Genomic DNA, 13,618 nt, shown 5'->3' with positions numbered 1-13,618 from the left:
CTACTTTCAGAGAACAATTCAATATGCTTTCAAAAAGATGTAGGATTCATTCCTCCCTCCCTCCCTCCCTCCCTCTTTCTTTCCTTTCTTTCCTTTCTTTCCTTTCTTTCTTTCTTTCTTTCTTTCTTTCTTTCTTTCTTTCTTTCTTTCTTATTTAGTATTCCATTACTAAATATCAAGCCCTAGGAAATAATTTTTAATCAAAAAAGGTTATATGAAGACCTTCATTATTCATAGAATAAAAAAAGTACAAACACCCTAATTGTCCATCACCTGGAGAATGGCTGAGTGAAGGAACGAGGGACCCTTATCTGATGAAACAGGCATTGATGGCTTTGAAAATCCTAACATAGAAAAATGCTTCAAGTCATCTGTGATGCAGATAAAGGGCACATGTGCATGCATATTCTATGAAAGGAAATAGGCCAAAATGCTAACCGTGGCTATAGGCAGGTAGCTTATAGGGATTTTTTTTTCAACCCCCTCCCTTCCTTCGTTTTACAACTTGTCAAGAGTAGGAGGTAATAAAAGTGTTGAAAGGATTTTTTTTTGGTACACCCTATATACAGCTAACAGAGCAGAGGACTGAGCATTGATAAAGCAATTGTGATGTATCAATGGCTTCTTCAGAAGCAGCTTGAAGTGCTCATTGAGAGTTTTCTGGAGCCTGAAGTTCCAACCAGCCCTCACTGGATCAATCCCTGGCTCAGTCTTTTGTGAAGCTATTTACCAGTCTCTCCCTAGCATGACAGGAGATACAGTAGTAAATGAAACAAGGTTTGACTTTGGGCAAGGAGAAAGCTGGGGTCTAGCCCACCCCCCAGCTCAGCCCCCCTAGAGACTCCTTGTCACACCAAATGGCACCTGTGAATGCCTGAGAACCAGGTGACAGATGTGGAATGAAAGCTTAAAAAACCATCAGCTGAAATGAGATTTGCACATAACTCAGACACCTTTCCTGCCAAAACCCCTTCAGAGTGCAGATCTGGGCAAGTTAACACTCCCCTGGCACCCCAAGCCCTGCCCCCACTCCTTGCCATGCTCTACCGTGAGGTCCCAAACAGCACCCGTACAGGAAGCTTCCCTGCATGGAGTCAAATTGAGATAAATATATTTTCCTTTAAATATACTAAGAAGTTTCTCTGCTGCTGGTATTGCCAAGTTATTTCTAATGTTTCCAAGTTGTTTACAACAGCTTTGCAGAGCAATGTCTAGACCAATAGGGTCCCACCACCATCTCAAACCAAGTTTATCATATCATTTTTCCAGGAAATGTCTGCAGATGGCCTTTATGTACACAGACAGGATGGGGCTGGTTCCCCTTCCCCCAGCAACAGAATCACAGATCCTTGACTAAGCCAGGGGTCTTCGAGCTTACTGATTCCAAGTTTTACAGGTTTGCCATCCTGCGAAATAAACTGCTCAGTCGGTGAAGGGTCTGCCTTCGGTTCTGCTCGTGATCCCGGGGTCCTGGGATCAGACTCATGTTGGGGCTCCCTGTAGGGAGCCTGCTTCTCCCTCTGCCCTGCCTCTCCCCCGCCCTGCTCATGCTGTTCTCTCTCTCAAATAAATAAGATCTTTAAAAAATAAATAAAACTGATTCCATATCTGGGAATCAATCCTAAGAAAATAACTCTGAATTAAAGGAGGAAAATAATAATCACATGAAGAATTTCACGAAAGCCTTATTTGTAAATAGATTTCATGAATGCTCAACTCGGGAGAATAGTGGTCAGTTCGCTCCATGGAAAAACCTGCCCATCATTTAAATGCTAATAAATTAGATTAACAGTATGAAAAGTGTTTATAATTTCGCTTAATGCAATTTTGCCAACCAAGGGACATTGAACAATGTCTGAAGATAGTCTGGTTGTTACACAGGGGGCAGGGATGCTGCTCCACATTCCAAATGCAGGGGACAGCCCCCCCCCCCCCCCCCCCCGCTGCAAGGGACAATCCGGTCCCAAATATGAAGAATACCAAAATTTTAAAAAGAAACTAGACACACAGATTTGTATTATTTTTCTTACACTTCCATAAAGAAGCACTGGCCTAGAGAGAGAAGGAATCAGACCAAATGCTAACTTTACCTCCTCGTCTCTTCTCAGAAATTATAAAATTCTAATTTGCACAGTCTGGGCTGTGTGTACATGCACGTGTACATTTAACCATTATATAAAATAATGTATTCTGGCCAAGGTCTTTTTAATGGACTTGTTTAAAGGACTCTGTCTTACTAGTGATAAATTGACAAAAGAGCCATGTAATTAAGCCTTGGGCATTCTAAGTAAGGACTTGATTACTAGGTCAGTTGTCCTTTCAGGACCAAGCACTACTATCACAGTAAGAACCACAAAGAGTGATTTTTTTTTTTAATCCATAATTACAGGTTCAAGTGAACACTATAAAGTTCATATGGAAACATTTATTTTGACCTAGTCTAAAGCATTGACAAGTAAAATTTGTTTCAAAATGGAAAACTGCATTATCCATCACCTGATCCTTTCAAGACACAATTGTCATCAGGAGCCTATTTTATACCAACACCAGTGATCCCTCGGGCTGTCACTGAGGTTCTCTGACCCCCTAACTACTGTGCCTTTTATGTGTCCGCTTCCTACTTTTGCTGCTTTGTCGGTCCCTCCTTAGCTTTGCACCCTCCTCCATTTCCATGTTTATAAATTCTGTGAAGTAGAAAACTATCAAGATTGCTAAAACTAAATGTAAGGCAGACAGCTCTGCAGAAAAGCCTAATGTTCTCTCCTCTGAGGCCATGAATTTTTACTGCATGGACTATGGTGACAGCTGTGAAAAGGCATCTCCACCCCTGCCATCTCCCTTCCCCATTGGATGGTTCTCAGCTTTATTCTGGAAGTTGCCAAATAAGCAACTTCCAAATCCCCGTTTAGTTCTTACAGCCAAAACAAGTTAGAGGCTGTGATTTCTCTGCCCAGAGAACGACCAGGAAGAGAAAAGAAGATGCATTTCCAGGGGCACTGACCAAGCCCACATCAGCACGCTGGGGCCCAGAACCATGGTTTTTCTAGGTTCTCCAAAGATAAGTGGGGTGACCAAAGATAAGTGGGGTGGGACTCACTCAGCCCATGCTAAGTTTTGTGTTAGGGAAATGGAAAGATCTTGGGAGAATGAATTGGCTGCATCATGGGATCTTACAAAAACACATGCCAAGTGGGTTTCATTCTATGGGAGAGGCTATCAAGAGGATTGTGAAGCTCTGAAATCACTTATCCAGATATCCTCCTACCAACCCGAGACATGAACTATCCCAGCTTGATGCTGCATTCACTAAGGCCAAGCCCTTCTCACCAACCCTCCCCAAACTGGTTAGTCTAAGGAGAGACCATGCATCTTCAAGGACTTGACAAAACGAAAGGACCACAGTGGTAGGCTCTTCCAGTAGCCGAGATGACAAAAGTAGTGCCCCTCCCTGTGAACATCCTTCCCCAGCATAGGCCATGACAAGACCTTGGTGGATGCTCTCGGCCCTTCTGAAGGGACTCTCGAGACCAATGAGGGGAGTGGGGGAGCAAATAGGAAAGGTGAGCTTCTCTAGAAAAGCATTATCTTGCCCAACTCTACTTGCTGCAAGGAAACCATAAGGAACTTCCAAACAGCCTCACCCTTTCCAAATATATGACCTACTCAAGGAATCGTATAGCATTCTCTGAGAAGGAAGAAATGCTGGAAGGAAAAACCTGGGACAGCTGAGGAATTCTCCTATGATGTGTCAAGTCTGACTTGATAATTCCCAATGGGTTTAAGTCCAGACAACTGTACCCAGAGGACATTTCCACCCCACCAGCAGACACAGCTCTGAAAACCCCAACTGGGGTGTCTTTACTCACCAGGACTGGCTGCATCTCACAGAAAACCAGGAGGGAAGCCAGCTCAATGTCTTCACTGTACCCGTTCTTCAGAGGAACAGATCTGAATCCTGCAGCAGAATGTAAAGACAAGGCAAAAGACAGGCCATTAATGTCAGACCTTAGCTTTCGTGGGGGTACCCGGGGATCACATGTCCAGTGCCAGGAGCAGGTAAATCAGTGACCTACGCTGGGGGCTGACTTTCTAGAAACCAGAAGTCCCATCCTGATGGCTAGGGAGAGGGGCTCCAGAATGCAACCCTGAATGACAAGCCCACAAAGAGAAGTGGAGTTAAAAATAGCGGCCGTGTAGACATGAAAATGATTCACTTGAAAAAAATCAAAACCTACAGAACATCACACATTTAGAGGGACTGCAGCTGTGGTTCAATTCCTTAAGGCCAAAAGTCACAATTGACTCCGGAGGCCAAAAGACTCAAAGGAGTAATGCACCCTTGCATCCCCTCCTTTATGTCTGCCTTTACAAAGCATAGGATGGGGGGTGGGGGAGGGAGGGTGTTTCATCCTTAAAGATTTCCAATAGGAGGAAATCTTTCCCTTGGCAGTCCATAGCACTATTGATCTTCCTTTGAAAGCCTTTCTCCATTTATAATTAGGACACTCATTTAAGTGTTTCTTATTATTTAGAGGGGAGTGTTCAAGTAGAGGTGATTTTTCCCCTATTAAGTAAGGTTTAAGACAACACATCTCAAAGGCTGGTTAGTTTGCTTGTTTTAATTTAGTCTAAACAAATATGAAGTAAAATTAAAGTCTTGTTCCTACTCATTCAAAATCCCTTCTTCCAGAAGGCATCACTTTTAACAGTATCTTCCCAAGATACAGTCTTAGGTTTCTTTTAAGTCACTAACGATGGTACCCTAACGCAAGCAGTCCAAACCATATGGAATTTAACGTATCTTGGAGATGATATGACCCCAGTTCCTCTCAAAAGCTTCTTATTTGCATTCTATCTTCTGATTCTCCAGGACAAGCAATGCCTGCCTCAGGGCACTCCCACTGTTTCCTCTGTGTCTTCCACCATCCATGTTCTGGCTTCTCCTATTATTCTTCTGACTTCTCTTGGAGAAACTTTAACAGAATTTATTAGTATGACTAATCCCTCTCGCCCTTCCCACTGCTTAAGGTAAGGAAGTCAATGCACAGATTGCAAGCCTACCCCTCCTCTCTCCTTCTTTCCCCTAATTTGGGTAAGCTGTATTATCATCTCTACAGGATATTGTGTATAAATAATACGGTTGACCCTTGAGCAACACAGGTTTGAACTGTGCGGGTCCACTGTACACACAGACTTTTTTCCCATAAGCATAGTACTGTACATGTATTTTCTTAACATGTTCTCCAGCTCACTTTTATGGAGACGGTATAAAATACAAAGTATGTGTTAACTGTTACAAGGCTTCTTAGTCAACAATAGGCTGTTAGGTTTTGGGGGAGTCAAAAATCACAGGTGGCTTTTTGACTGCTTGAGGGATGGACACCCTCAACCCCCACAATGTTCAAGGGTGAGCTGTATTGTATTTCATTTTGTAACCATAACTCTTCCACAAAGGGAGACTTGGCTATAACGTTTCCACACCTACAGCAGAGTGAAGGTAATATTCAGGGAACACTTGTATACTGGCCACCTAGATCCCTACCATCAACCTTTTACTACATTTTCTTAATCACATGTACCCAACTCTCCATCCAATATACAGGTGTATGTATATATATTTCAAAAGGAGGTGAAGACATCTGTACACGTCCCCCTGCATACGTCAGCAGGGATCTCATGAACTGGAGTTCAATACTTGTGGACAGGGCTCTTCCGATTTAAAATTTGTGCATTTCATTGTGTGTCAATTTCAGATGTCCAGTGCTCACCACCTTTTTACTGGACTTCTCTATCAGTGTGTTTTTTTTTTTTAAGATTTTATTTATTTATTCATGAGAGACACAGAGAGAAAGAGACAGAGACACAGGCAGAGGGAGAAGCAGGCTCCATGCAGGGAGCCTGATGTGGGACTTGATCCCGGGTCTCCAGGATCACACCCCGGGCCAAAGGCAGACGCTCAACTGCTGAGCCACCCAAGCGTCCCTCTACCAGTGTCTTTGTTAGCTAAACTTGGCCTCTCATTTTCTTCACTATGACCTCGGATGGCACATACTCTAACACATCTGTTCTTTGATTTTACATTTGAGTGATCGTCTGGGTATAAAACTCTCAGCCCAGACTTTTCCCTGGAGGATTTTGTGGATGTTGCCTTCTGTGACTTGTGAGGTTTTCTGACCTGTTCTCCCCTTCCAGGTGATGTGATTTTTCTTGGTTTTCTGGCTTGTTTTTTGCATGGAGACCTACAGCATTCCTGCAGTCTAGCCTCAGCTCTTCCAGGTTTGATGTCAGGGAAATCTTATTAAAATGCAGATTTGAATTAGGGCCTGGGGTGGGGCTGAGATTCTACATCTCTAAGAGCTGGTCTGTGGACACTGGAAGAAGTCATCTAGGTACTGATGGGCTGTCAGAATGTACTGGACTGCTGAGCGCTCCATGGTACTGGGAAGACTATCAGGTAGTCCCCGTGCTCTAAGGACATGGCAGTGCCCTTTGGCTGAGAACTGACACTCAGCAGGTGGCTCCAGATTTGGAGAAGTGAGCTCCATCCCCACATCCCTCCTTTCAGTGGCCAGGCCTCATGTTGTGAGCAGCCTTCACGCATCTTGGGGTTAGTGTGGAGAGGTGTTTCCCAATTTTACCAGAAACAGTTTGCTTCTGTTTTATCCTTGTTGGTTTGGGTTGTGTCACAGACGAAAGGGAAGCAGACACCTCTTTTGCAGCACACTTAGTATTTTGGCTTATTTGGAGTACGGGAGGCCTGTGGGGTAGAAAAACGTGGGGTGTACGGTCACACATTCCTGGGGCTGTAGCCCAGCTCTGGTCCTGCAGGTGTGTGACCTTGAGCAAGGTAATTAATGTCTCTAGGCCCCAAAGTGCTCATGTTTTAAAAAGCAGAGATGATAAAATCTTTCACAGGATTGTTGCAAGGATTAAAGCGTTTAAGGCACAGAACACAATAAATGATGTTTTCCTTCCTTTCTGAGCTCCATCTGCCTCCAAAGCTTAAGTGCATCCCTAATGACAATGGGCAGAGTCTATCTGTGAGTTCAGAAGGTCCCCAATGCCTCATGCACAAGGGGATTGTTCATTTCATCCCTTCTCTGAATATGGATGTGCCTGGCTTTGCTGGAAGTGGCACAAGAGCAAGACAAGGTCCTTACTGACCATGCTCACAGCTGCAGGAAGGCCACATTTTTCATCATCTCTGATAATCTGCTCTTTGTGTGTTTTTTAAAGATTTTATTTGAGAGAGAGAAAGCATGAGAAAGAGGAAAGGAAGAAGCACGTTCCCTGCATGCAGGGAGCCCAACGAGGGGGACCCTGGGATCAGGACCTGAACCCAAGGCAGACACTTCACCGACCAAGCCACTGAGGCGCCCCTGCTCTTTGTATTTCAAATCTCTCCAAGCTAACTCCTAGCATTTTCTAGATGAACAGACACAATTTGGTGGCTGGTAAGGTAAGGGGAAGGGGAAAGGTTCATCAACTCTGATCTTGCTCTCAGGCATTGGAAGCAACCACAAAACTCCCATCGCTTGTCCTTCAAGAGGACACGGTAACCAGATCATGAAAGCAGAGCTGCCTGTCTGCACACGATGAGTCCAGAGGACGTGGGTTAAGAACAAACATCGTTACCATAAAAAGAAATCTCTCCTAAGCTTTATTTATTTGGTATTCTAAAAGGGCACATGATGAAACTGCAGCTTCCTTGCTGGGTTTAAAGCAGCTGACAGATGGGCAGCCCGGGTGGCTCAGCGGTTTAGCACCGCCTTCAGCCCAGGCCGTGATCCTGGAGACCTAGGATCGAGTCCCGCTTTGCGCTCCCTGCATGGAGCCTGCTTCTCCCTCTGCCTGTGTCTCTGCCTCTCTCTCTCTGTCTCTCATGAATAAATAAAATCTTTAAAAAAATAAATTAGCTGACAGAGTGGACAGGTGAACCAAGGATCAGACTTCAGTGACTTACAGGTGAATACTTAAGAGAAAATTATGAGGACGGCTGTTTCTAAAGTTCTTCATCTACTCCTTTGCTTAGGAATTCGTTTCCCGGGTGATAAGATGAGGCGTGGAGCTCCATCCTCTTGCAGTGCCAGCTGAGGAGCTGGCTAATAAACCTACACCCTCCCAGACCCTCCCCAGGGGAAGCCTGGGCACAAGCCCAAGGACCTGTAGTCTCTAAACACATGCCCTGTTAGGCAGGTGCTGGAAATGCTCAGACTTATGATATTAAGAAAGGTAGAAACTTAGGGAATATCTGATGTGTTTCAAGTTAAAAAAAAAAAAAAAAAGAAGAAGAAAAGAAAACAAGACACAAGGTTTCCAAACGACATCAAGAAAAAAAGACTATATCGGTGTATAATCATGAAAATGAGTGATTGGTTTCTCTTGAAAAATGATCCTCGGGGAACAGTGACCTATGAGGACTCCAGAAGGATCTATGATCTTGTGTGTCATGCCTCAGCAATACTAAGGAAGGGGGAAAAGGGATTCAGCATTGGGTGAAGGTTTGTCAAACGTTACACATAATGCAGCAAGAGAGAAGATGAAGGCAGCCACATTTACAAAGCAGCACTAAGCTCATGCATCCTGAATCCCCTCTCTGGGGGTCTATCTCACTGCATTGTGGGGGATGAGACTTAATTTTTTTTTTAAGATTTTATTTATTTGATTAGAGAGGGTGACAAAACATGAGAGATTCCTAACTCTAGGAAATGAACAAGGGATAGTGGAAGGGGAGGCGGGTTGGGGGATGGGGCTAACTGGGTGACGGGCACTGAGGAGGGCACTTGATGGGATGAGCACTGGGTGTTATACTATATGTTGGCAAATCGAACTCCAATAAAAAAATACATTAAAAAAATTTTATTTGAGAGAGAGCATGAGTGTGTGCCAGAGGGAGAAGGAGACTCCCCACAGAGAATGGAGCCCAACATGGGGCTTGATCCCAGGACCCCAAGATCATGACCTGAGCTGAAGGCAGGCGCTTTACCAACTGAGCTACCCAGGCTCTCTGGTTTCTTTGTTCATAAGATAGCTGATCATACATCTCAGCTTGGCGTGGCAGTAGGCTGACACAAAATGGCCCTCCTCGAGGCAGGAAGGGGTTTTGTTCAGCACAGAAGAAAAATCACAACAACTGGAAGAAGTTTATCAACCATTCCAATTTTACGGAATAGGAAGGTGAAGCTCTGATGACGTGGGAAGAGGCAGATCTGAGACTGTGACTCACAGGTGCTCAGGGCCCTGGTCTTCCCACCAGGGCACAGTGCCAGCCAGGCAGAGCAGATGAATCACGAAAGCCCCTAGCCTTTCAAGAGGAGACCAAGCTACTGTCAGGCAGACAAGCAACTAATAATCCAGTTTTGCACACAGAGGCCTGAGTGTGAAGGGCCCAGGATCCCCGCCTCTCCTAGTGCATGTGCCAGTGCATGGTGACAACCACGTGATCAGCTGTCCAAGTCACCCAGTCCATTCTGCAACAATTTAATAAAAACCAGGGTGAAATGCTTCTTCATTCTTTCTAAAGGCAGCGGCACAGACCGAAGGAAATGCCAGCCCAAAGCAAACACCTTAATTAAAACGTCTTACCTGATTTGATTCCTTTGATGGGGTAAGTGGCGTGAGCAAGGAAATTGGGGTCACTGAACATATCTTCCTCATAGACCACAAAGCGCAGAAACGCCAAGTTGGGGTCGTAAATTTCAAAGGTCACTTTCTCCTGTGTTGGAGCCCAAACAGGGCTTAGGCCATTGTCATCTGGAAGGAGATCAAGGCTCAGCAGAGGCTACTTCTGTCCAGCCTCCTCCTAGTAAAATCACCTCTATTATCCCTAGAGGGGCTTTGAGTCTCCTTAGCAGCCCTATAAATATGCATCTATGCCAAGACCTAAGAAATACTTTTTCCAGGAGCAATCCTGGTAAAGCTGCTGTCACAGGTCTGATCCTTAGTAAGCGCAGAAAGGAGACCACGTCCCCTTGCTACAGTTCCCACCGCGGCTCCCTGGAGTATGGAAGGAGGGGGAGCTATAGCAGGAACAGGTAGGTTTGGAAGAGATCACAATCACAGAGAGGGGAGCTGCACCACTCGCCCACGGGGAAATGGGTCTGGCTCTTTCAAGAGGGTGAACCAGCCACCCCCGTGAAATGCCCATTTCACTGGTGCGCACATGAGTTGTTCATCAGGCTGCCTTTCAACAGGAGCAGTGATCCCAGGCGTTAAAACATGGACCATTTCCTCCTGGCTTCAAATGGAAGAGCAAACATTTCTCTGAGCCTCACTTCCCTCTATGGGATAAAATGACCAGGTTAGGGGGCTGCCTGTGGGTTAGCCACACGCTCTGTGTCTCTGCTGCTTAGCCTTGGACACAATAGATAAAGGGCGCAGGGGTCCCAAAGAGGACCATCCCGGCTTCATGGCCCAGAACAGTCCCAGGTACCAGTTTCACTGGTTAATCATGGGGCCCTGTGTTCCCCCCTCCCCGAGCTGAACCAGAGCAGGCATGAGAGATGAAGGAAAAGACCTGGACAATAAAGATACACAAAACCCCCAACATGATGCAACTTACTCACGACTGTTGTCTTAAACTTGTTGTTGTCATATTCAGCTCCACAAATTTCCACCTCCACAAAGGGACACGCGATACTTCGTCCAAGTTTGGGGAGATGGCGAGCCCCGAGAACCTAGGACACCAAAGGTAGGTACTAGAATTGTCCCCGATCCATCCTGGGAAACATGGGCACATCCTGTGCGGGTGGTGTGTCACAGAGCTCAGCCTGGGGGCTGGAGTCAGACCCTAGGGGGGGCCAAGCCAGCCCTGACCACCCCCTGCAGTGGACACCCCACTGCTTCCTGGGAGAGTGAGTGCAAAGGACAAGTGGGATTGGAACCCTCATGCCATCACCCCTGAGCACAGACACGCACACACCTGTGCCCACACTACCTCCAGAGACAGCCCAGGAAAGAACAGAGGACAAAGTGGTAGTTTTTGTAATTGGCCTTTTTTTTTTTAAAAAAAAAAAAAAAAAAGGCTTTTCATTACATATGCAGCATTTTTTCTTCCTTAATCGTATGATAAATGCATTCCAAATCTCTACCTTGCATAGTTTCCAGAAGTCTTATAAAGAGACAATTCATCCAACTTTCAGAGAACATGTTAACCATTTTCACCCCCTAAAACTGGCCACTGGTGAGACACACTCTCTACTCCATGAATGGCCATTTCTCATGATTTCCCTCTTCCTCTGGCTGGAGGCTGACCTCACTGAGACCCTGCTGAAGCCAGCAAGAGATTAATTCATACCTCACCCCGCCAGGTCACATGGGGAGGTGAACAAGTCCCCTCCCTAGGACCCTAGGGTGCACTGTAATTCAGATCCTGAAACAATGACTGGGTGTCGATGGTTTCAACAAGATGACAGGTGTCACTAGGCAGAGGGGCCTGAGTTACCTTGACTGACAGAGTCATCAGGATCTTCCTCTGGGACTCAGGTGGCATGGGGTCATACTTCTCCGTCCTCATGCTCTCAGGCTGTAGGACGTAGCCCGTTCGCCCATTGAGTGAGAACAAGGCGTGATTCATCTGCATATACTTGTCTGAGAAGGAAAGGGAACTGCAGCTGTAAGAAACGTAGCCTCTTGGGCCAGCGGTGCTAGGTGGGGAGTGATTTATACCTGTCTCCAAAAATAATTTCAGGCAGTTGTTAAGTTATGCATCTCAAAAAAATCCCAACTGGTGAACACCATTCTGACACTAAAACCTACTCAAAGCTCAAAATTTCTTAAATCTCTTTTTTGAGAGTTGATTTTTAAATTTCACGTAAGACTGCAGGAAAAAAAAAATCACTTTAACTAAAATGCCGGGAAAGATCCACACACGAAAGTGATCTGATAATGTTGCTATAAATACCTGTACCCCATTGGCGAGATTAGGAAAGGAGCAGGAACAGTTTGCATAAGAGAAAATACTTCCTAAATACGTGGAAAACTGGTTCACCTCCCTCCTAATAAGGGAAGCCTTACCTGTAACGGGACGTCAATTTGTACCTATCTGATGCACCAAGATTGAAAAGTCGGATAAAACCAGGTTGGTGAAGTCACGCTGGAAAGGTGTATTCAAACATCTTCCCAATTTGCCTTCCCACCCCATAGTTTCTCTGGAGGACTGTCTGGTGAGGCGTCTGAGCTCAGGAACTACAGGGTGCAGGTGTCCTGTGGGTCTCCTCAGGAAAGCTGGCCCACGTGCCAATGCTGGAGGACCCGGCCTGCACTCTGAGTGTTCCATCTGGACGCTGGATGCCCCCATCTGTGAAGCGGTGCTCACGTAAGCTTACAGAGGACAGGGCCAACTGTAATAGCAAATGAGGGAAGTGCCTTGGCGGGACACCTGTTAAATAGATTAGGTTTCCATTCAATGGAATCCTACACAGGCATTAAAACAGTATAAAGGAGACTACTGATGAATATGTCCCTCAACAAAAGAGCACAGCGCTGTGATTTATGCTGCCATTGGTGTAAAAGTTTTACGTGTTGAATTTTCTCAGCAGTGAACACCTCCAAAAGAGTCTGAGCATGAAGCCCTCAAAGAAGGATGGGCCAGGAGAAGAGTTCCCTGAAGATAGCCATTGAACACCTGGATCCAGCTGTACCTGAAGCTCAGTTGGATTTTTTTCCCAGAACTCCTGGATTTTTTCAATACATGAGCTCAAGTATCTCCTTTCTCTCTTAAGCCACCCTGCTCCGGTCAGTCACCTGCCATCACAGAACCTGCCAGATACAAATGCCACTCTCTGACTCCAGCTGCTGGGCCTCACGCTAGCATGCTTGGTGAGCCCTGACAGATCTGGGACAGCAGGTCATGCTGGTGGCCTCAGCTGACCATGCCTGGAATGATGCCACCATCCACGCTCCTTTACCTGGAGTCTGGAAATTGAGTGCCACCATCTGGGAGCCGCACAGCCAGAGGCGAAAGGGGTCGTAGTTGGAGGAGTCCACCCTCTGTCCCTTCGGGTAAACACGGGTCAGGCCCTTCTGATTGTACTTCAGGAGGTCAACGGGTTTCTGTCTGACGACACTGTCTGCCTTTGTCTCCACAAAGGACCGGATTTCTCGGAAGTCAGGGTTTTCTGCACACAGAGAGGGAGTCACCGTTTATGCTGTCTGATGCACTTTCTCAACGCCTGCTGCAACGGCTGGACGCATGGGTTGTAAACTGAAACCGGGGACCTCAGAGGCAAGACAGTCCCATGGTGCTGATGCTACTGCCATAAGTGGTACCGCTATGGGCCCTTGCCTCCGAGGATCCCAGCATTCCCACAGCCCTTTTGGTCTAGGATTAGTGTAATTTATGTCTTGACTAAAACCCCCACCAGCCTTGTACCCGAAAACACCAAAGTTGGTACAGTTACAGGGATGGCCATGGCAATCAGCAGGAGGGGAGAGCTCAGGACCTGGCTTCCTGATTAAAGATGCTGTGGACACAAAATGAGGGAGCCAGGCACCACCTGCTGCTACCTGCAGGCAGGGATGGGAGAGGAGGGACTGTCTCTACAGGGAAGGGTGGGAGGAGAGGTACAGGAACGTGCAGCTGTGGTGGCCAGCCCCTAAACGCGCTGAGTCTGGTGGA

General features: G+C 46.2%; 1 protein-coding gene across 7 annotated transcripts in view; it reads right to left on the bottom strand.

Annotated features, from left to right (window-relative positions):
* PLCG2 (phospholipase C gamma 2) overlaps positions 1-13,618 on the bottom strand; it is a 174,725-nt gene that overhangs the window by 16,308 nt on the left and 144,799 nt on the right. For all 7 annotated transcript variants that reach the window (XM_077890972.1, XM_077890976.1, XM_077890970.1 and 4 more), the window contains 5 exons: positions 12,909-13,118; positions 11,444-11,589; positions 10,562-10,676; positions 9,586-9,753; positions 3,867-3,955 (listed from right to left, as the gene is read on the bottom strand). In XM_077890972.1, coding sequence (XP_077747098.1) covers positions 3,867-3,955; positions 9,586-9,753; positions 10,562-10,676; positions 11,444-11,589; positions 12,909-13,118 — 728 coding nt within the window. The remainder of the gene's footprint in view (positions 1-3,866; positions 3,956-9,585; positions 9,754-10,561; positions 10,677-11,443; positions 11,590-12,908; positions 13,119-13,618) is intronic.

This window comes from Canis aureus, chromosome 3, assembly GCF_053574225.1.
Source record: "Canis aureus isolate CA01 chromosome 3, VMU_Caureus_v.1.0, whole genome shotgun sequence".
In the NCBI taxonomy this organism is placed as follows: domain Eukaryota; kingdom Metazoa; phylum Chordata; class Mammalia; order Carnivora; family Canidae; genus Canis; species Canis aureus.
This window is presented reverse-complemented; position numbering and strand designations above follow the sequence as displayed.